Below are 24,481 nucleotides of genomic sequence, written 5' to 3'. Positions count from 1 at the left end.
GATGGTTTGATTTCAGGATGCAGTCAGTTTGAGTTCGGCTGCACTAGTGGTCAGTGTGTGCCGTTAGCGTGGCGATGTGACGGTGAGACGGACTGTCTGGACGGGAGCGATGAGAAACGCTGCTCCCGCACATGTCAGTCTGACCAGTTCCTCTGCCAGACCGGGGACCAGTGCATCCAACACCAGCAGCTGTGTGACGGGACGCCCCACTGCAGAGACGCCTCAGACGAGAGTGTGGACAACTGCGGTAAACAGAGAACACAAACTAGCATTCCTGAAAGAGATTAAACCTCTCATTTCCCACAATCACTGAGTGCATCTGTTCACTGGACATGCTGAAGCCACTTTTTTGGTTTTGTTTTGTATTGTTTTCACATGTAGTATTTTTTTCTCGCCAGGTTCCACACGGATTCCTCCTTGTCCGGGAAGTTTCTCGTGTGATAATCGTACATGTGTTAACATTTCACGCGTGTGTAATGGGATTCCTGATTGCCCTAAAGGAGAGGATGAGATTCTCTGTGGTTAGTTTCAGCTAAAACAAAACGTCTAAGTTTATTCATATTAATTTCTAATGAATTCTGATCACTAGAGCTGTTTATTCTTTACGCATATTATTTAAAATAATAATAATATATGCATTTATTAATATATTTATTTTCATATTTTATAATGTATATAATAACATATAAAGTGTACAATTCTTATTCTCTCTCCAGATAAAGCGGTTCCCACCACAGCGCCACCTAGTGAGGGAAACACCAGTCGCGTCTGTCCAGAGTTCACCTGTGCTGATGGATCCTGTGTGCCTTTCAATGCGGTACAGACACTGATCTGTGTTTAATACGAGTTTAATAGTGTTTATGCATGTGTTTACAGAATCAGGCTCACTTTATAATGCAAAACAATGTGTTTATAATGACATTTAAGAATAAACATGAAGCGCAATGTAGAAGAACATTCAATAGTAAAGCGCTGCCAAAATTACTGCCTTTTTTTTTTTTTTGGACATGCACCATGTAAATACCATGGTATACAGTACTAGTAAAAAATTTAGAAACATTACAGTCTCATCTGCTCATCAAGGCTGCATTTATGTGCTGAAAAAAGGCAGTAAAAACAGTAATATTGTGAAATATTATTGCAATTTCAAATGACTGTTTTCTATGAGTATATATTGTAAAGATGTATTTATTTGTGATGCAAAGCTGAATTTTTTTAGCATCATTACTCCAGTCTTCAGTGTCACATGATCCTTCAGAAATTATTCTAATATGCTGATTTGCTGCTCAAGAAATATTTTGAATTATTATCAATGTTGAAAACAGTTGTGCTGTTAATAAAAATAATTGTGCAGCAAATCAGGGTATTAGAATGATTTCTGAAGGATCATGTGACACTGAAGACTGGAGTAATGATGCTGAAAATTCAGCTTTGATCACAGAAATAAATTACATTTTAACAGATATTCACATAGAAACAGCTATTTTAAATTGTAATAATATTTCACAATATTTTTACTGTTTTGCTCTGTTTTTCATCAAATAAATGCAGCCTTGGTAAGCAGAGGAGACTTCTTTAAAAACATCATAAAATAAAAACGTTTCTTTTGACAAATTTTGACAATAATTATGTGACCCCGGACCACAAAACCAGGCATAAGGGTCAATTTTTATTTATTTATTTATATTTTTTTTTATACCGTACATCACCTGAAAGCTGAAATGAGCTTTCCATTGATGTATGGTTTGTTAGGATATGAGTCGAGATACGACTGTTTGAAAGTCTTGAATCTGAGGGTGCAAAAAAATCAAAATATTGAGAAAATTAAAGTTGTCCAAGTAAAGTTCAATGCATATTACTAATCAAAACAAAAGTTTGGATATGTTTATAGTAGGAAATGTACAAAATATCTTCATGAAACATGATATTTACTTAATATCCTAATGATATCTGGCATAAAAGAAAAATCGATAATTTTGAGCCATACAATGTATTGTTGGCTATTGCTACAAATATACCTGTGCTACTTATGACTGGTTTTATGGTCCAGCGTCACATTTGGTAGTCATTCATTTTACCATCACAATGCATTTTTGTAAGACAACAAATATGAAAGTTTCTCTTTGATGGTGAACTCATGATGTGCTTAAGACAGTGTTGTCTGTTCTTGTGTTGTTTTAGTTGTGTAACGGTGCAGCAGACTGTCCCACAGACACCTCAGATGAGACAGGTTGTGGTGTTTGGGGTCCCTGGAGCTCCTGGAGCCCCTGCAGCCAAAGCTGTGGATCGGGAACCATGATCCGACAGAGACGCTGCAGCCTGGAGGATTCAGACGGATACTGCAGAGGAGAGAAAACACAACGACAGCAGTGCTACTCCACCGCCTGCCCCGGTAAAATATATTCTACCACATAAATAAATACCTGATGTATTTATGTTTAAGAGGAATGTTCTGGTGTCATGTGTTGAGTTTTTGGTTCTGTGCAACAGTCGATGGCTACTGGCTGCCGTGGGCCACATGGTCGAACTGCAGTAAAGGTTGTGGTGGAGTTGAAGTTCGTCAGAGAGAGTGTTTCCCACCAAAGAACGGAGGCAGAACCTGTGCAGAACTACCTGGAGAAACCAACCTGACTACAGATATCAGTAAGAGCCGAAACAAACAACCTAGAGCAGATAAACTGCTACAACTAGTCACTAGTTTAAAGCTTTACTGGTTACCAGTTTACCAGGTCGAGCTGGTCTAACTTCAGGTATAATCATCTTAGCTTAGCTTTTTTTGCCCATCTAAAATCCTTTGGAGCTGGTCCAAGGTGGTCTAAGTGGTTTCTGTTTCAACAGGGCATGTTTGAGTAATTCTATATATATTTTAGATTTTTATTTGTATTATGTTTTCATATAAAAATTCTTAAATTCAAAAGTTTATCACTGAAGAACTATTTTGCACCCTTGGTTGTTTCGGAAACCATTTATTTATTTATTTATTTATTTATTGATTGTTTGTATATTATTATGAAAAAATATATTATCACAATTTGAAAAAATATATTTTATTTAAATGGTTAACTATTTATATATGAGGTAAATTGTTAAAAAATAATTAATAATAATATTATAATAATATCATGTTTTATTATTATTTAAAATTATTTATGATTATGATGATAAATATTATTTTATTATTTTATTTTATTATATTATTTTTATTTGTTTCAATTTATTTTATTAAATTAAGTAAAAAAGGAGCACTATTATAAAATAGTAAAAAAGCATTAATATTTTAGTTTAAATAAATCTATAATTCTATAATACACACACACACGCACACACACACACACACACACACATATATATATATATATATATATTAATCTATTACTATACATTTATTTAAACTAAAAAAAATTATTTACTTTTTATTATAATTTTCCTTTTTTATTCTTTTATTATTTCTTGATGTAATAAAATAACAGACTAAAGGAAATAAAAAACATATTCCATAACAATATTGACATATTAAAATACTAATTAAAAATAACAACACAAAAATTACCAAAACATTAACTAAAATTAAATGATAACAGAAAATAAAAATATAAAAATTAATTCAGAATATTAATAAAATAACATCAAACCACAAAAACAGTTGTCAATCATTCAGGTAACGAAAAATAAGAATCAATTATTTACCAAACAATATTTTCTTTGTTAATTTCGTTTCACCAGTAACAGACTAATAGTGCTGAACTAAAACCTCTGTGGTTTCTGTATCAGCAGTGCATGTTTAAGCTCAATTTGTAGTGACGTATAGAGCAGTGCAGGTCTGTTTATCTGCTCTTTCATTGTTAAATGAACTCCATGACGAAGCACTCAATGTTTCCCAGCTGAACACAGATGTGTTTTCCAGGGCCGTGTCCTCAGGACGGCTGCGCTAACGCCTCCTGTCCCACGGGGCTCATCAGACACAGCTGTGCTCCGTGTCCTTTGACCTGCGCTCACGTATCCGGGGCAACAACATGTGACCCCAACTCAAAGTGTTTCACAGGTGAGCTGTTAACTACGTTTTACTTCTCTGAATACGTCACAACTTCTTTAATGTCACTGAGGGCCATGGTAACTGAAGTGTCAACTAAAATGCCAATCCTGTGGTAATATAAAAACAAAACATTTACACAGTATTGTTTTACTGTATTGTATATTCACTCATTTGTTCTGTTGTTTTGTGTTAGGCTGCTGGTGTCCTGATGGAAAGGTCATGAATCACGAGCAGCAGTGTGTTCAGCCAGAGGAATGTGTGTGTGAGGTGTCTGGCGTTCGATACTGGCCCGGTCAGCAGGTCAAAGTGGGCTGTGACGTCTGTGTGTGTGAGCGAGGACGAGCACAACGCTGTCACACCAACCCAGAGTGCTCAGGTGAATACACACATACACACACACACAGGTTTATTTTGGGAACTGTAGGGACTTTCCATAGACCTCTATTGTTTTTATACTGTATAAATCATATTTTCTATCACCCTACATCGAGCCAACACCTTAACCTAGCCCTCACAGGAAACTGTGCACATTTTTTCTTTCTCAAAAAAACTTATTCTGTATGATTTATAAGTCTTTTTAGTTATGGGGACTCCCAGAATGTCCTCATAATTCACCTTCTCCTTGTAAACAAATTTGTCCTGCTGTGTCACAAAAACACGCACACACACACATACGTTTGGTTTAAAGGCACATGAAATGGTTTAATGCTGGGGATTTGAGATTTTAAGGTAATATTTAAATAATTTAACAACACATTTACATGTTCATGATTCTCTGATGTCAGTTAATGATCACATGTCATGCAAGTATACCAATAAAATATTTTTATATTTTTTAATTAGATTAGTTTAATATATATTGATTAAAAGCGTTTTATTCTGTTTTATTTTGTTTTAAAATAATTGATTTTTATGTTACATTTTTATGATTTATATAATTGTTAGCTTTTCATCAACCCATAAACCACTGGTTAAAAATCTCTTTTTTACTGAACTTTTACTGACTGTAATATTTGTATGTATACATATGCATATTAATGTAATAATACTTGTTAAATTGTTTTTGACTGATGCTGATTTGGATTGTTTTTAATTTGTTCTGACTTAAGTTTAAAAATAGTTTTAAAGTATCTTTTACAGTAAAACATGCTTAATTTTTAAAGTTATGTCAATGAAAGAAGCATAAAATATTCATTTTATTAATGATTCAGGAATGATCAGGAAATTAATATTTAAATCATTTAAATTCACATGTCGGTTAATGTTCAAATTACATGCAAGTAAACAAATAAAATATTATATGTATTTTAGTTACTGTTTTATTTAGATTCCTTGTGTACCCCAGTTGAGAAAACCCTTATTTACCAAGTGCAGTTTTCATTTATGTGTTGATGTGTTTCCTGTAGAAACAGGACGTTGGGGTGAGACAGATTGCAGGCTTTTTATTTTTAAAACTTTAGGTTACATCAAAAACCAGTATAGCCATGATTTGCTAGTGCTTAAATGTTGTCATTTTCAGTATGTGTTTCTTTTTAAACCGTATCCTGCAAGGTTTTTAATGACTGTGCATGTGTGTTTTCATCAGTTCACTGTGGCTGGTCGTCCTGGTCTCACTGGGGCGAGTGTTTAGGCCCGTGTGGAGTTCAGAGCGTCCAGTGGTCTTTCCGGAGCCCAAATAACCCCTCAAAACACGGCAACGGCCGACAGTGCCGTGGAATTTATCGCAAAGCCAGGCGGTTAGTTTTAATATGTTGCAATATGTGCTAAAGTTCTGGGAAATGTAAAACACACATCTGTCATTTTGCTTCAGCAGATGTTTTTTTTCCAAAACTGCTCACACTGCATGAATGGCTTATACATCCAAATACATCACAAACATCCGATAAAGCATTTCACTAGAACTGCCAGAGTGGGTTTGATTTCCAGAGAAAACATGAATTAATTTGATTAATTCATGCTTTCTCTGGAAATCAAACCCACTCTGGCAGTTCTAGTGAAATGCTTTATCGGATGTTCATAATGTATTTGGATGTGTTTGTGTGTTTCAGTTGCCAGACAGAGCCGTGCAGTGAGTGTGAATATCATGGACACACACATGCGGTGAGCGAGCGCTGGAAAGGCGGTCAGTGTCAGATGTGCCAGTGTTTGCCCAACCTCACTGTGCAGTGTGTCCCGTACTGTCCTTACGCTGCTACTGGATGCCCACAGGTGTGTGTGTGTGTGTGTGTTTAAAGACACTAAATATACAGTAATAATATTGATTTAACTGAACTTACCCTATCAGATGAGAATTAAACAAAAATCTCTTGAATCTGCAGGAAGTTTGTGAGTGGATGAAAAGCTAATAATTAAATAGTAGAAATGTAAAATCAAATAAATAAATAAATGCATTTAAAACAAAATCATTCTAAATAAAGCACTTACTAAAAATAAAACATATTTTATTTGTTTACCTGCATATCATTTGAGAAATTTAACTGTCAGAGAAAATTTGTTGTTAAATTATTTAAATATTCATTTCTTGATCATGTAATTATTGCCTGATTCTTGAAATTGTCTTTTTCATAATGACTACATTTTTCAATGTTTATGTTATTTTTTATGTATTACTTTTTCATTTGTTGCTTCAAAACAGTCTGTTTAAAAAAATGAATGTGATAAAATTACACCACAAAATCAAATTTTGTTAGTTTGTCTGGTAACACTTTCGATAAGGTTTGTTAACTTAATTCATCGATTAACAGTGAAAAATACTTCTAAAACATTCATTAATCTTGATTAACGGGCCTTATTAAAAATTGTTACTGATATTGCATGTACATGTTTAACTGGGTAAATTTTGGATTTTTTTTTTTCATTTCAGGGTCATATTCTGATTCCAGGGGAAGGAGACAAGTGTTGCTATTGCAAAGAAAAAGGTTTAGCATATTTATCATAGTAATTTTATACTTGTTGTTTTTGTATTTATAATTTAACACTAGATTATTCATGCATTTAGAATGTTACTGTTTCAGCAGAAGTCTGTTTTGTTGTGTTGTTTTGTCAGGTAATGGCAGCACTATTATGACTACTACACCAACGATCCTACCAATAACGCTTGGACCCTCTGTACCACCAGAGGGCCCTCCGACCGTCCCAACGTACCCTCTGCCACCCGCAGGTCAGTTTCATTTAAACATCCATTTGTACCGTTATTAAACAGACCAACATACTGTGAGAATAAAGCTATAATTTTGTAGAATCATTTTAATCATGTATAATGTAAAATATATAAAAATGTTTTTATTTTATTTATTGATTTAGTCTTTGATGCTTTTTGTTTTCACATATTCTGTCTGTTGTTTTATAGATGAGTGTTGGTCTGCTCTGGGTGTTCACTCGCTCCCCGCCAGCAGCTTCAGCGCCTCGTCCCATCAACCCGGTCACCCTCCGTCAGCGGGACATCTGCACGCTCGAGACCTCCACAGCGACCTGCAGGGCTGGAGCCCGGAGCCGGAGGAGTACAGAGAGCTCCCAGCCGGGACCCCTGAGGAGCACAGACACTCCTCACACGGGCCGTACCTTCAGATAGACCTGCTCAGACACTACAACATCACAGGTCACAAACAACAACACATTTAAGAGTGTACAGTCAAAGAGTCAGCTTTTTTAATAGAATTATGAAAATGATGTAGTTCAGATAGTCTTCCTCTCTTTTAATTTTAGTGTCCTTTAGTGGCATAACAATGCTGTATATTTAAATATCCAATGCATATACAAGTCACAGTTTGCAAAAACTGTACAAAATGAGTAATAATAGCTAATGCATTTTCAAAAACGAAATGTGAGTAGTGTTTGCTGTTTGCAACAATCAGCGCTGATGTTTTCTGCTCCATTATGGAAGAAGAATAAACATGCCAGCTAATAGTAATAGTGATGCAGAATAAAATGTAATGTGTTGACATTGTGTTGTTTTTGATGTTGCAGGCGTGTTGACGCAGGGTGGCGGTGTGTTTGACACGTTTGTCTCCAGCTTCTATCTGCAGTTCAGCAGCGACGGCCGTCAGTGGTACACGTACAAAGAGCTGATCACAGACGCCAGACCCAAAGCTAAGGTGACGCACACTCACTCAGCAACAACAAAACAAAATCTTACTTAGCGCTTACTAAGTCCTACTAAATCAAAAAAAATGTCGCTGCTGCCCTCTCAAAGATGGAAACAGTATTTTGTGTAATTTTGTATTAATTATAGGTGCTGTATGTTATTTTTCGACAGTGCTGAAGCATAAAAATACTGTGATATGCTTGCAGATAATTAGGAAACATGCTAAGATCACATACGTGTTGCTCCGACAAACAATGCTACAGCCAGTTTTCCTATTCTGAAATGTGTTTTCCATGCTGGAATGTCTGTTTTGGTCTGTGTGACTCCGAGCCCAATTCCTGCTTGTCCAATAGTATTTTGACACCTTGGGTTGCCAGTTGGCAGAAAACACAACGTATTGCAGCAAACAAACTGGGTCAGAGATCGGAGATTCTACTCGACCTTAAAGCCTCGGCACCCATCTAAAAAGCTCTGATCATCTTATAGTTTAAGGCTCGAATAACCCGGGTTGCCAGTTGGTGGAAACCGCAACATATTGCAGCAAACAAACTGGGCCAGATTCTACCTGTCCCAAAGTTTCGGCACCCATCTAAAAAGCTCTAGTCATCTTATAGTATGAGGCTCGAATACCCCAGGTTGCCAGTTGGTGGAAAAACACAGCGTATTGCAGCAAACAAACTAGGTCAGATTCTACCTGACCTAAAAGCCTCGGCACCCATCTAAAAAGCTCTAATCATCTTATGGTATAAGGCTTGAATACCCCGGGTTGCCAGTTGGTGAAAAATCACCATATATTGCAGCTAACCACCTGAGTCAGATTTTACTCGACCTAAGAGCCTCTGCACCCATCTAAAAAGCTCTAATCATCTTATAGTATAAAAAAGGCTCGTCACCTTCCATTGTCCTCGGCGCTTGTTCCTGTTGCGTTTCCTCAATCTGGCAACCAGTGTGCATGTCGAGTCTGAGGAGGATGGGGTGGGAGAAACATTTATCTTTGACATTTTAAATTTGGACTGCAATACTCATTTCAACCACTAGCTGTCAATATTACGTACTGCACCTTTAAAAATTAGATATTTATACTTCTGGGTATTTCTTCCAGGTGTTTCAGGGAAACAGTGACGACCGTGGTGTAGCTTTGGCTCGGCTGGACCGGATGGTGTCAGCTCGTTTCGTGCGGATTCTGCCTCATGACTTTCAGAATGGAATCTATCTGAGAGTTGAACTCATGGGCTGCGCTGATGGTATCTTTAGTTTGTCCCTCCATGACATTTTAGGTGTCAGAAAAGCAGTGAACTGTCCTAATGCTTATTTAAAAATAATATCATTTCTGATCTTTTCCATCAGAGCATGAGTGGTCGACTCCCGTCCCGCCGGTGTCTGCTGTCTCTCCGCTTCGTCCCTGCAGAGAGAGGGAGTTCCTCTGCGGTAACGGCCGGTGTGTTCCTGCTGGTCCACAGGGGGCGCTGTGTGACGGGATCAACGACTGCGGTGATGGCACTGATGAGCTCAACTGTGGTTTGTACCAATGCTGTTGTCACTGATGTGACGTTCTTGATTTTATATTATTTATATTTTAAATTGTGTTCATTATTATTCATATTTTATATTTCTCTATAATTTTTTTTCATGTCTTACACTTTTACATTTCTTTTATATTCAGGAACTCGTCCCACTCCTACCAGAAGGCCCGCGGTCTGTCCGTCGGGCCAGTTCTCCTGTCCTCCTCCAGGAGGCTGTATTGAGGCACATCGCCGCTGTGATGGAGTTCGTCACTGTCCTGATGGAGCGGATGAGAGAGACTGTACACACACAAATATTACCCACGTCACACCCACCGCCGCCCCTCTCAGGACGCCCAGCAAAAAGCCTGTGACCCCACCGAGTGCCCAAATCACTACTGTGAGACTTAACATATTATCCTGTTAACTAGAATCACATTTAAAGCAAATCTGACAATGATACACATAACTATACATCCTAAATAAATATAGATATTATTAACATTTATAAAGTTAAACAAATATAAAAAATAAACTATATACAGTATATGGGTAGATATTATATTATATTATATTATTTTAGTTAATCATTGAGTTTATGAATGGATACATAATACTTGTAATTACTGTATCCTGGATTAAATTAAAAATTGTATTTAATTTTTTTCTTTGCATTTCCTAGGAAAGAGGACCTGATCAGAAAGGTAGGAACTTTTATATATTGTTATATTTTTTCTTAATATTTTGGATTAGAATTTAATTTAGTATTTTCTGTTTTCAGTTTAATTTTAGTTAAGTTTTAGCAATTGTGTTGTGTGTATTTGGCATTTTTTTAAACAATATGTCTGTATATTTTTTATTCATTTTTATTTTAGTTTTAGTTGTTTGAGTACATCGTTAAAACGAAATGAAAATGAGAAATGTTGCCTTGAAATTTAATTTAATTTAATTTTATTTTATTTTATTTTATTGAATTTTATTGAATTTTACTGAATTTAATTTAATTAATTTTGTTTTGTTTTATTTTGTTTTTAATTTCATTTAATTTCATTTCACTTAATGTTATTTTAAGTAAACATTTATCGTTTATGGTTTTAGTATAATAAAGCTGACTCCTGTCTGTGACCAATCAGGTGACTGTTCTTCTGCTCTGGGATTGGAGGATGGGCGTGTCCATTATGGTCAGCTGACTTCATCCTCATACAGAGAGAATAATCCTGCTGATGCAGGCCGGCTCAATGTCGTACCCAATGTGTGAGCATTTTTGATTAATTAACGTTATAAACATAGAATTGCACAAATGAAGAAAATATGACCACCTCATCTTGCAAATTGAATAAACAAAAAGATCAACCACAACACTGTCCATGTGCCCTGATGCCTTTGATGACATTTGTTTATTTTGGTGCTTCTCAGTATGGTGATGGAGCCAGGATGGAGTCCATTACCTGGAGACCCTCATCCGTACTTCCAGGTGGATTTTCTGGAGCCCACTTGGATTTCGGGTGTTGTGACGCAGGGCAGCGAACGCATGTGGGGATACTTGACCAAATACAGACTTGCTTTTGCTTTGGTGGAGAACCACTTTATCAATTTCACAGAGACTGGAGACAGAGGCTCTCTTCCGAAGGTAATCAAACCCATGCATTTGCCATTAGGTTTGAGCTGTGTTGGTTAAATTAAAAGCTGATTTAGGAATGAAATGGATGTGTAAATGAAGTGTATTGTTGTGTCCGTGTCAGATATTTGAGGTGAGGATGGCTGGCCGAACGCCCGTCACACGCTGGTTGGACAGACTGGTCCGAGCTCGATTTCTCCGGATCATTCCTGTAGAGTTTCGCCACACTTTCTACCTCCGTGTGGAGGTGCTGGGATGTAGAGGAGGTACAACTAGTGCCTGCTGCTTATTCTTCTTGGTTTTCTTTAATACATTTTAGATGACCAGTATTTTTAATTGGTAAAACATTTATTTAATTATTTTTATTTCATTTTAATTTTAGTTACAGTTTTAGGTTTCAGTTTTTTTTATTTTGTTGTAATATTTACTATTTTTTAAATATCCCTCTCTCAGTTTGTTTATTATTTTAGTATTTCAAGTTAAACTAAACAAAAATGAGAAATGTTGCAATGGCAACAAGGTGAAAATTAAATAACAAAAAAATATATTTTTTGGTTATTTTATTTAACATACAAATATAATTATATTATTTAAAATAAACAAATTCCCATGACTTTAATGTAATAATTATATTTTTTTAAATAATATAATTATTTTTGTAGATGTTAAAAAAACATTAAATAAACAAACAATAGTAATATTATGAATTTTATTTATTTATTTATTTATTTTTTTATGGTTTTAGGTTTATTTACCAATAATAACACTGTCATAAATAAATAAATTAATTAATTAATAAAATTCCTATGACCTTATTTGTAATTTTTTATGATTATTTATATTTACTATGATGTGTGTATGAATTATAATAATACATTTTAAATAATGTTAATGGCTCTAGAAAATAGTCTTTTTTAAGCAATAACTTTAAGCATGTGTAAATGTATAATATTTAATGTCATCTATAATATCAACCTCAGAGGAAAAACTTGTTTGTCACTAATAGAGTCATTATTTGTCTTTGTTCTGTTCAGATGAGTTGGTCACACCTAGTAGTGAGGTGACCACAGCGCCACCTGGTGTCCCAGGATTACAGAACCACACTGGACCAACAGGACGTCCTGGTGACTATAACTACACTACTGGACGTCCTGGACTTCACACCAAGAGTCCACAGGATGGCAGCCCTGGAGTGGCTCCACCGACCATCACAACAGCGCCACCTGTTGTCGGTCCGACGGGAGAACCGGGCGTTTATATTCTGACACCTACACCTACACCCTATTCCAACACGACAGGTGTGTGTTTATGGGTTTGACACGTCAGGTGCTGGTGTATAGCAATAGAACATGCTTTCAAACTATGTTTATCAATTTTTTATAGGACTATGGGATACATCTACACCCCATGATGATGGTTTACCCAAAATTGTGTGTGTGAAAGGACAGTTTGCCTGCAGGACGTTCGGTTGTGTGGAAGCTGCACTTGTGTGTGATGGACGTGAAGACTGTCCTGACGGATCAGATGAAGATCGCTGTGGTAATAACGAAACATACATTTATTTTGCTAGTTACATGCCGTCAGTGCTGCGCAGAAACAACAAATCATTATTTAAGTAGTTAACTTATACTGAAATTGCTTTGTATCTTTTTTAAATAATAAACTGTCAGAACTGTGATGTTATTTATTTTTGCTTGCATAATATTATTTATCTTGCACAAAAAAAAGGATGTCAATTAATGTTACAACATTAAATTTAAACAGATGCGTTCATCCATAATATAAACAAATAAAACTAGAAAACATCCTGATTTACACCTACAAAATCAAACAACAGTAAAAAGCAGTAATTAACAAAATATACAAATATGAACTCTTATTTTAGTATTATTTATATACTGTTATAGTATTTATTAATATTTTAAATTTGCTTTTTTTATATTTTCAGTTTTTAGACTTTTTAAAAGTCTTATGTTTTAAGTGCTTTTGTATTTTTTTTCCTTAATTTTTAATATTTTAATTTTTTTTTTGTTTGAAATTGTATAACTTTTTTTATTTCAGATTTTTATTTTAGTTATAACAACATTATTATTATTTTATAGCATTTTTTATTTCATTTACTGAATTACTGAAAGTAGTTATTAATGACTACAGGCTTTTTTTAAATTATGAATTATTTTTACATTTGAATATATTGTCATTTCACCCAAAAGATTCTATTATTTTATTTTATTTTATTTTATTTTTTTTATTATTATTATTATTATTATTATTATTATTATTTTATATATTATTATTAAATTAACCAGTAAAGTCCAAGCTGACAATATGTGTGCAAAATGAATACATGTTTTTTTTTTATGTGTTAATTCTCCTAACACACAATAAAACTGTTCAGTGAGTGTTTATGATCTTATTTGTCTCAATTACACAAACATGAATAACACTAATCTTTCTCCTCAGGGTCTGTTGCACCCCGTCCTGAGCCCGTTACACCCACTCAGCGCCCCCTGGTGCCCAAACTCTGCTCCACCAAGCAGTTCAGCTGCTGGAGCGGCGAGTGTGTGAGTTTGGATAAAAGATGTGACCTCCAAAGAGACTGTGCCGATGGTTCGGACGAGAACGACTGCTGTGAGTCTAGAAACCCTGTCTCAGATGTTTGAGCTAATCTCAGGTCAGGTGCATTGTGGGATTGAAAGAGGTCTGTTTGTTTTATCTAGTTGACTGTATTCTGTCTCCCTGGACGTCCTGGAGTCAGTGCAGCGTGTCGTGTGGTCTGGGGTCGCTTTTTCGTCAGAGGAACATCCTGAGAGACGCCCGGCCGGGCGGGTCCTGTGGTGGTGCCCAGTTTGACAGCCGCGCATGTTTTCTGCAAGCCTGTCCTGGTATGATCAAATGATGATTCTATATTAACATTCACAATGCAGTCAATATCTGCATATTGTCATTTACCCCTTTGCTATTAATAAAAAAAGTTCTTTGAAATTTTATATTACACATGAACTATAAAATTATGTTTGAATATATTATTATATGAAGTTTACTATGACAAATAATCTGAGAATGAACAGAAATGACTCCATTGAAATGAATTAAATCTTTGTAAAACAATGTTATTTTTAACAAATCAAAGGTTTTTAAAATAGCAAAACAATTTTTTTTTAAATTATATTAAGTAACTTCAAACAAAATATATTAATTTGACTTTGACATGAAAAAAAATCTTTTTATGCTGGATCATTAATATGCAGAGTGAAATATAAACTTATTTTTATGTAGAATTTATTTATGTTATTTGCATTTGGCACATACATTTTTGTTATCAACAAAATTCATTTGTAAAAGTGTGTTAGAATACAGAAAAGAGGCTAAATACATTTTAAAAATATGTTTTTGACATAAATCTTGCTCATAAATGTTAAAACAAAACAAAACAAAAATGTTAAAAAAATCTACATAAAATTATGTATAAATCCTCAGATGGCCCCTAATGAGTGGAACATTTTTAAATTTATTTATTTATTTATAACCTTATTAAAAAATGTGTATTTTGACATTTTTGTTCCCATACCAAAATGTATGCTTTTCTTTTTCATTTATATGTACCTTTTCCGGGTACTTAATAACAATAATTAATTAGATTAATAGTAAAAATAATAAATATACATTTTACATTATAGTAATTTGAAAATCAAAAATTATTGTTAAGAATTGGTACTATTTATAATAAAAAAAAATATTTGTTTATTAAATTATTTGAATGTTGAATTGAATTATTAAATGTTAGTAAATACTATTATTTAATAATATTTAATATTAATTAGTGTTATTATTAAATATAAACCTTAAAATTACTTTAAAAACGTTAAACTTAAAAAAAAAAAAAAAAAAAAAAAAAAAAAAGGACACTCTTAACCTATTTTTGTTCCCATACAAAAATTCTGCTTTTTTTAAAACTTTGGCGTGTCCCTAAAAACATCCTATAATTGCCGTAAAATCACTGCAGAGCACAGATTCAAGGCTAATTGTTTTTTTTTTTATGAAATTGTCTGTTTTCAGTGGATGGTCAGTGGTCAGAGTGGACGCAGTGGTCCGGTTGTGACGTCCCGTGTGGTGGAGGACTGATGGTGAGGAACAGAACCTGCTCGAACCCTCCGCCCAAAAATGGTGGGAGAGACTGTAACGGGATGAGCAGACAAACACTCACGTGTAACACGCAGTCCTGCGGCCCAAACACAGACACACACAGTGGTGAGCGCTGCTACTGTTCTCATATTCACACACTGCATGGTGGTTTAAAAGCATGCATGATTGTTGTATATTTTGCTATAGTGCAACAGTCATTATTCTGAAATTTGGATTGATTTTGCAGACTAGTATTTGTAGTTCACTGTATATGAACTTGAGATGTTGTTTGCTGCAGGCTGCACCGGAGGAACGATACTGGTGCAGGAGTCGGATTGTTTGGCTGGTAAATTCGACCCGTGTCCCGTGACCTGCTCTGACCTCCATTCGGAGAGGAACTGCTCCTTAAACTGCACTACAGGTACATCCTCAACTCCATTTTGAGGCTGTTAATAGATATCTCAAATGATTTATGTATTATTTTAATTTATCAATACATGCAAGATATGTGCAGATATAGTATTTTTATAAAGTAAGTAAACATTTTTTTATGAAAGGAAAAGTAAATACATAGATCTAAACAGAATAATAAAAAAACGTAATATGAAAATGAATTATTAAAATAGTTTATGCTATTTATTATTTGAATTTTTAATGTATTATTTTTTAAATGTATTATTTTAATGATAATAAGTAAATAAGATATACATTTTAGTAATAATAATAAAATTATAGTCAATGATATCGTTTATTTTTTAATAACAATTAATACAATTAATAAATTAAATTATTGAATGTATAATTTTATTAATAATTACAAATTTTAAAAATCTATTATAATGATAATAATAATACATTTATATTATTTATACTACTACTGCTAATAATATTAATAATAATAACAGTAATAAATATAGTAATTTGAAAAGGAAATTATTAATACTAATTATTACTATATATTACTTATTACTATTATATTATTACTAAATAATATAAGAATGAATTAATAAATAAATATTATTTAAAAGGAATTAATTAACAATCAATTAATAATTTTTTGTTATTTTAATATTATTTAAACATATTGTTTTAACAATGATTATACTATTTCTTGTTTTAATTATAGTGAATATTTTTTTAATGTAGTATTTTAATAATTATTATTAATAAATAAATTAATTAATTATTGAGGGATAGACCTAAAGAGAAATGTACTAATTTCTGTATGTATTAAATGTGTCGCTTGTTCTTTTGTTGGTTAGGATGTCATTGTCCTCCTGGGCTCTTCCTGCAAGATAGTCGTTGTGTCAATGCCAGTGAATGTGAGTGTTTATGGGAGGGTTCGGTCATCCAGCCTGGACAGGAAGTCAGTAACGGCAGCTGCAGCACATGGTCAGTAGATTCATTTGATTACTGAGTGCTTCTTCTAATGATTTCACAGTGATTAATGCTGTAAATGCATGTCATGATGTTTCATTCAATCACACAGTGTGTGTAAAGATGGGCGTGTCAGCTGTGATGAATCCAGCTGTGTCCCTCGCTGTGATTGGTCGGCCTGGTCTTCATGGACGTCATGTGACAGCAGTTGTGGGACAGGAATACAGCACCGTTACAGGTGCACTCATTTACAGTTTATTAGTTATATTCTGTGGTATTTTGTATGCATGTAAAGCAAATTTTGAATTACCTATGCTATATCTCCATAGATCTCCTCTGAGCCCAATGGGAGTGGTGAATGTGGAGCCGTGTGAAGGCGACTCTACTGAAGCCCGTCGGTGCTACACATCCTGCTCGGAGGGTAAAATCCAAATACAGTGTTAGTACATAATACTAGTGTTAGTACAGATAATGAATGTGGTGCGTTCAGGTCCTGAGGGAGAGCCGTGGAGCGAGTGGACGTTATGGTCCGAGTGCAGTAAGACGTGTTTTCATCATGTGGATGCTGTGGGACTGAGGCGGCGCTTCAGGAGCTGTAATCACACACACGTCGGCGCCTCCTGTGTGGGAGATGCAGAAGAACATGAGCCGTGCAACACCATCCACTGCCCAGGTACCAACAACATCTCAAAACACATTTAACATTTGTAATTTGCGTTGAAGCACTAAAATTAAAACTGGAAATAAAATGAACAAAACTAAAACTCAACCAAAACTAGACTTTAAAATGTAAATAACTTAATTAATAACTAATAAAAATCACAAAAGTACATAACAAAATTACTAAAAATGTTACTAAAATTAAAACGAAACTAAATTAAAACTGAAATAAAAATAAATTAAATGTAAATAATCATATAAAAAAGTAATAAAAAATCACATAAAACTGTACTTAAAATGTAAACAAAATTAAAATGAAAACTGAACTTAAAGTACTGATTGTTGAAAGTTGATGTTTCACCATATGACAATTTTTCTTTCAAATTTAATTAAAAGTAACACTTAATAAACAAAAAATAACTAAATATGTTAATAAAAGTACATTTTTAGATTTTAGAGTAAAGACGAATTTTACCTAAGCATAATTTTAATTTGTAACTGAAAACCTAAAGATAAAATAAAATGTTAATAATATATAATTTATTATTTACTTATTATTTATTATATATTGTATAATAACTGTTAGTTGTCAAAGCAACATTTCTCATTTTTGTTGAAGCACTAAAATTAAAATTGTAAATAAAATGAATGAAACTAAAACTGAAAAGATCTTAAAATTAAAATTAAACCTAAGTAATAATATTAAAATGACTAATCAAAATAACAGTAGCACAACAAAACTAAAAACAATACTATTAAATTAAAACTAAAACTAAACTAAAACTAAAACTGAAATAAAAATAAATCTAAAAATGACCAACACATAATGAAATTGCTAAAAATAAAACAAAAATTAAAATAGTATATTTTAAAAAAATAAATCAATAAAAAGCTAATTCACATAGAAAATCATTTAATTCTTTATTACAGTGGAAACAAAAATGAAATTCATCTTTAAAAAAGAAAGAAAGAAAGAAAGAAACTATTTTTGTCCATTAAAAAAACAAAAAAGCAAAAAAAAAAACGAACATAAAATCCTCTCTACTTATTCAAGCCTATGTTTTTGTGCTGCGGTATCTCTCATAGTTTCTCTCTTGTGTGTGTCTGTAGTGAACGGCGGCTGGTCGTCCTGGTCCAGCTGGTCTGTTTGTTCATCCGAGTGTGACTCTGGTGTTCAGACGAGGGAGCGTTTCTGCAGTTCTCCTCCTCCATTATACGGAGGCCTCAGCTGTCCCGGACCGCACATACAGACACGAGACTGCAACGTCCAGCCCTGCACAGGTAAATAACACCGTTAAACTGGCTGAAACCTCTCTGTAAGTTCTTGCATTTTTGACTTGTATATGTATTACAGGTGTGTGTCCGGACGGCATGAGCTTCCTGTCTAAGGCTCAGTGCGAGGCCCAGGGCGGTGCGTGTCCACGCGTGTGTCTGGATGCCATGGCGGATGTGGAGTGTGCAACCGAGTGCTATGATGGCTGTTATTGTTCTCCTGGTTTCTATCTGTTAAATAACTCTTGTGTGCCTCTCCACCGCTGCCCATGTTACCATAAGGGGGTGCTGTACATGCAGGGAGACAGCGTGCCCAATGACAGCTGTAACAACTGGTAACTTATTTTAAATTAATAAATTTATTCAGCAAGTATGCATTAAAATTGATTAAAAGTGACATTAAAGACATTGTTACAATGTGACAAAAGATTTCTATTTCAAATAAATTCTGTCCTTTTGAACTTTCTATTCATCAAAGAAGCCCAAAAAAAGAATAAAATATATCAGTTTCCACAAACATATTGTGCAGCAGAACTGTTTTCAACATTAATAATAATCAGAAATGTTTCTTGAGCAGCAAATCAGCATATTAAAATGATTTCTGAAGGATCATGTGAAACTAAAGACTGGAGTAATGATGCTAAAAATTCAAATGAATAAATTACATTTTAACATATATTCACCTAAAATTCACTTATTTTAAATTGTAATAATTTTTCTGAATTTTTACTGTATTTTTTATCAAATAAATGCAACCTTGTTGAGTAAAAGCTTACTTTTTTAACCTCAATCAACCTCAAACCCAATTTTTTATTTTTCCAATTTGTTTTTGAATGCATAAACATTCACTAAAATATTCAAAATGACCAAGTAATTCATATGTTTATATTTAGAAAACACATTTTTAAATTGTTTTGAATGAATTATAGTGTGGTACTGCAGGAAACCGTGTAAAATTCCAGTAACATGTCACATGATGATTAACATGATAAATGGTTTATGGCTTTTTGTATTAAATTTATGTATATAGAGCTTCCCTATTGGTTTCCTCTGACAGTTTGTTGTGTTTCTTCACAGCACGTGTGTTAATGGAGAGATGCAGTGTGGAACAGCGCCCTGCCCTGGTGAGAATCACACATTACACCCTCTGCACCAGTGCTGAGAATATATTCTGTTTTTTATCTACCTGGTCTGGGAAGTGTTTTCACATCAGCTTTTACTCGCTCTTATATCTGCAGTGGATTGTGGGTGGAGTGAGTGGACGGCCTGGAGCGCGTGCAGTCGCACATGTGACGTGGGCATCAGACGCCGCTATCGTTCAGCAACCAATCCAGCGCCGGCGTTTGGTGGCCGTGCCTGTGAGGGCGAGCGCATCGGACTGGACACGTGCAGCATTACACCTTGTTTCGGTACAGTGATCACATGACAACGACTAAAGAGGCCTATAAAACAAAAAACCATTAACCTCCATCCAGGAGGTCTGACCCTGTAAAGTGACTGTACTTGTAATATTTCTGGTCTCTGTGTTTAGGAGTGAAGGGCCCGTGGAGCCCGTGGTCTGAGTGTTCGGTTCCCTGCGGCGGCGGATACAGGAGCAGAACCAGAGGACCGGTTAGGACTCACGGGACGCCACAGCAGTTTAGCGCCTGTAATCTGCAGCCCTGCGGTCAGTGACGGATAACACAGGTGTGTGTGTGTGTTTGTGTGAGCTGAATCCCGTAACCTCATTATTTCTGTCTGTCTGTGAAATCAGGTAATGGAAGCGCTTGTACAAATGGTCAGGAGTGGGTCACGTGTGTGAAAGAGGAACTGTTGTGTTCGGATTTGGGGACGGAGGTCCAGAGAAACACCAGCTGTCTATCTGGGTGCCAGTGTCCTGACGGTTCGGCCCTACAGGTGTGTGTGTGTTTCTGTATGTCTGATTATGTCTCTGATATGTTTGTGAGTGTATATCTCTCATTTGCTGTGTGTGTGTGTGTGTGTTTTAGGATGGTGAGTGTGTGGCCCTGTCACTCTGTCGCTGTGATGTTGATGGAGAGCAGTACAAACCCGGAGCCACTGTCACCAAAGACTGCAACAACTGGTAATAACATGGCACAAAATTATAGATTCATTGAAATTAATTGTAATAAACCTTAAAAATCACTGAAAGCATAACCAATGCTTTCATTTTAAATATATATATATTTTTTAACGTGCCTTTGACAATACTGTATTTATGAATATAATATAATATAAATATAAACATATAAAAAAAACTGTGTATATATATATAAATAATAAAAAAATTAAAAAATAACAATATTAAAAATAAAATTATATAAATATAAATAAAATGTGAATTTATTTTATAGCTAGATAGAAAAAACATTGAAAATATAAGCATTATAATTTATTCCATATATTTTTATGATATGTAATATGTAAATATATGTATAAAATATAATATAAAATATATCAATATAATAACTTTATAATTAAGTTTAGAAAACATTGAAAACATGAGTAATAAAATGTAATAATTTATTGAGTACTAATTTGTTTATTTATCAATTTTTATTAATTTATTAATTGTATTAATAAAATAATGAAATAAAAAATGTTTTTATCATTATAATTATTAATAATTATTATATTAATCTGTTTTTAATTGTTTAATTACACATTAACAATACTACATAGAATACTACATAAAATACAAATTTTCTATTGTCTACTACTGTATTTTTTATGTATAATCTTTGTTTGCCATGAAATGAAGCTGTGAAACCTCTGAAACTGATGTGGCAATAAACTTAAATCAAGTCAAGTAACAATACTACACAGAATATGAACATATAATTATACAACATATAATGTTATTTATTCATAATGTATTTTCTTCCTGCAGCACATGTGAATCAGGAAAACTGGTGAACTGTACAAGTGTGGAGTGTGACGGTAAGTCATTTAGAAACGCACTCGTGTCTGCAACACACTGTCTAATGTGTGTGTGTAAGAGTCTCCGTGTGTGTGTGTTTTAGTGGACGGCAGCTGGTCGTCCTGGACTCCGTGGAGTGTGTGCTCTGTGTCGTGTGGCGCTGGTCTGCAGTCACGCTATCGCTTCTGCTCGGACCCGGAGCGAGTTGGAAATGGGCTTCCCTGTGTGGGACCAGATCGAGAGGACAGAGTGTGTGCTGCAATACCCTGCAGCCGTGAGTGATATATGTGTAACTCATACAGTGCATATACTTTATCGTTTTAAGATACAGCCATGTTTTTAAAAACAACAACAACACTGATTTGCAAGAGCATGAACGACACCTTCAATTGTCAGATTGGTTTGTGCTGTTGTGTCTGAAGGAGACGGAGGCTGGAGTGACTGGACGTCCTGGACAGACTGCAGTAAGTCGTGTGGTGGAGGTGTGCGGAGCCGCAGACGAGATTGCAATCGGCCAATCAGAGGAGGAGATGGAGACTATTGTGAAGGACTGGGAACGGAAATTATCCTGTGTAACACACACCACTGTCCAGGTGTGTTTGTGTGTGTGTGTATGTGGGTGTTCACATGTATAATAGATGTTAACTCTGATTTCTCTACAGTGTCGTCGTGTTCACACGTGCCAGGAAGTGTGTTCAGTGCCTGCGGACCCTCGTGTCCACGATCATGTGACGACCTCACTGTGAGTAAAACAACTAAACATCATGTGAAGTAAAAAATCTGTGTATTTTATAGTGTATTTGTACTATGAAAGTAAATGGGAAGGGATGGATAGATTATAATACATATGTGAATATATAAGGAAATATATATATATATATATATTTTTTTTTAATTGATAGATGATAAGTACATTTTTAATAGATTAAGAATAATATGAAAACATAAAAACTAAATTTATTTTACAGATTGAGAATAAAATAATTGAAAGCTTGAAATATTTTTCATTTTTTGATACATGCTGTTTTTTTAATCATGCATTTAAGAGTAACAGATAAATTATGATATATAATTAGATATAAAATTAATTCAATTTATAGCAAGAGAGAGTGAGAATAAAATAATTGAAATTAAATGTACAGTATATTTTATTCTCTTAACAGTTAATAATTATTATTTTTAATATGAATTTAAGAATAATACATATAATACATATAATTTAAATATATAAGTACATATAAAATGTTAACATATTTTATAGATCATTTTATTATGCATTTAAGAATAATATGAATATTCATTTATAGATATAAAATCATTGACAAATGTAAATATTCTTGTATTTTGATAACTATTTACTAATAACTATTTTATTATGCATTTATTAATAATGCATATAATATGAATATATAAATACATATAAAATGTGAATATATAGATAGATAGATAGATAGATTTTAATATGTTAAGAATAATATGGATATACTGTAAATACATACACAACTGATAATATATTTTATAGACAGAATAAAATAAATTAATATTTTACTATTTTAAAAAAAAATTTGTTATGCATTTAAGAATATGTCTAATATGAATATACAGTATAAGTAAATATAAAATATGTTAGCATATTTTAAACATAACAAGAATACAAATATATAAATATATCTAAAACATGTTAATGCATTTTATAGATAGAATAAAATCACTGAAAACAAAATGTGTTATTCTTTTTTTGATAATCACTATTTTTATGCATGCATTTCAGAATAATACATAAATGATGTTATCAATAAGAATACATTTAATTAAACATATAGAGAGAGAATAAAATAATGGAAGCTGAATATACAGTATATTTTATTCTCTTTTAACAATTAATAATTCTTTTTAATATGCATTTAAGAATAATATATATAATATGACTATATAAGTACATAGAAAATGTTAAAATATTTTATAGATTTTTCATTATGCATTTAGGAATAATTAATATAATATAATATTAATATAATTAATTAGTATATTAATTTATAGATATAATACAAATATATACGTTTATAAATGGAAAGAATAAAATCATTGAAAAATATTTAAATATTATATTAAATATTCTTGCATTTTGATAATTATTTACTAATAACTAATTTTATTATGCATTTATTGATGCATGTAATTTGAATATATAAATACATAAAATATGTGAATATATTGGATAGATAGATAGATAGATAGACAGACAGACAGACAGACAGATAGATAAATAGATTTTTATTAGAATAATATGGATATATACTGTAGATGCATAATATATACATTAATAATTGGAAAGAATAAAATTGAAAAATGTAAATATTTAAATTGCAATAAATAATTACTAAAAACTTTTTTTTATTATGCATTTAAAAATAATGCTTATAATATGAATATAAAAATGCATGTAAAATATGTAAATTATTTTATAGATAAATAGTGATAGAAAGTGATGATGATGCCAGTGGTGTGTGCGTGTGTGTGTGTGTGTGTTCAGTACTGCGAGTGGCGCTGTGAGCCGGGCTGTTACTGCACGGATGGTAAAGTTCTGAATTCAAATGGGACGGAGTGTGTAGAGAGGGACACATGTCCCTGTCTGGACCTGCACACAGGACAACGTGTCCCACCCGGAGAGACCGTCCCGACTCCAGACGCCTGCAACAACTGGTGAGAATCACAGAAACACTAGAGATTACACGTTTGCTTTCATTTAGATCATGCAATTCATACATGTTTGATTATATTTCAGCACCTGTGAGGGAGGGAAACTCACCTGTGGTGAACATCCATGTCCAGGTTTGTCCCTTCAGCCCATACTAATCTCAAACATCTGTAAAGGGTTAAACTGACTTGT

General features: G+C 33.5%; 1 protein-coding gene across 1 annotated transcript in view; it reads left to right on the top strand.

The window, feature by feature from the left end:
- Nucleotides 1-24,481, top strand: part of sspo (SCO-spondin) — a 90,824-nt gene that overhangs the window by 24,343 nt on the left and 42,000 nt on the right. The window contains 43 exon segments of the mRNA XM_051097676.1: nucleotides 17-247; nucleotides 399-521; nucleotides 717-817; nucleotides 2,182-2,392; nucleotides 2,491-2,643; nucleotides 3,905-4,042; nucleotides 4,227-4,409; nucleotides 5,619-5,769; nucleotides 6,082-6,241; nucleotides 6,897-6,951; nucleotides 7,080-7,193; nucleotides 7,383-7,631; nucleotides 8,000-8,127; nucleotides 9,220-9,361; nucleotides 9,465-9,635; nucleotides 9,781-10,019; nucleotides 10,302-10,323; nucleotides 10,753-10,873; nucleotides 11,036-11,249; nucleotides 11,362-11,503; nucleotides 12,272-12,535; nucleotides 12,621-12,776; nucleotides 13,701-13,868; nucleotides 13,958-14,122; nucleotides 15,297-15,488; nucleotides 15,661-15,783; nucleotides 16,625-16,754; nucleotides 16,852-16,977; nucleotides 17,069-17,160; nucleotides 17,230-17,412; nucleotides 18,510-18,680; nucleotides 18,754-19,006; nucleotides 19,749-19,795; nucleotides 19,910-20,080; nucleotides 20,203-20,337; nucleotides 20,425-20,567; nucleotides 20,660-20,754; nucleotides 21,562-21,611; nucleotides 21,695-21,865; nucleotides 22,014-22,184; nucleotides 22,254-22,333; nucleotides 24,125-24,294; nucleotides 24,377-24,423. Of these exon segments, the coding sequence (XP_050953633.1) occupies nucleotides 17-247; nucleotides 399-521; nucleotides 717-817; nucleotides 2,182-2,392; nucleotides 2,491-2,643; nucleotides 3,905-4,042; nucleotides 4,227-4,409; nucleotides 5,619-5,769; nucleotides 6,082-6,241; nucleotides 6,897-6,951; nucleotides 7,080-7,193; nucleotides 7,383-7,631; nucleotides 8,000-8,127; nucleotides 9,220-9,361; nucleotides 9,465-9,635; nucleotides 9,781-10,019; nucleotides 10,302-10,323; nucleotides 10,753-10,873; nucleotides 11,036-11,249; nucleotides 11,362-11,503; nucleotides 12,272-12,535; nucleotides 12,621-12,776; nucleotides 13,701-13,868; nucleotides 13,958-14,122; nucleotides 15,297-15,488; nucleotides 15,661-15,783; nucleotides 16,625-16,754; nucleotides 16,852-16,977; nucleotides 17,069-17,160; nucleotides 17,230-17,412; nucleotides 18,510-18,680; nucleotides 18,754-19,006; nucleotides 19,749-19,795; nucleotides 19,910-20,080; nucleotides 20,203-20,337; nucleotides 20,425-20,567; nucleotides 20,660-20,754; nucleotides 21,562-21,611; nucleotides 21,695-21,865; nucleotides 22,014-22,184; nucleotides 22,254-22,333; nucleotides 24,125-24,294; nucleotides 24,377-24,423 (6,351 nt within the window).

The sequence above is a fragment of the Labeo rohita genome, chromosome 24 (genome assembly GCF_022985175.1).
Source record: "Labeo rohita strain BAU-BD-2019 chromosome 24, IGBB_LRoh.1.0, whole genome shotgun sequence".
Taxonomy (NCBI): Eukaryota; Metazoa; Chordata; class Actinopteri; order Cypriniformes; family Cyprinidae; genus Labeo; species Labeo rohita.
Note: the sequence above shows the minus strand (reverse complement) of the source record. Positions and strands in the feature narration are given on the sequence as shown.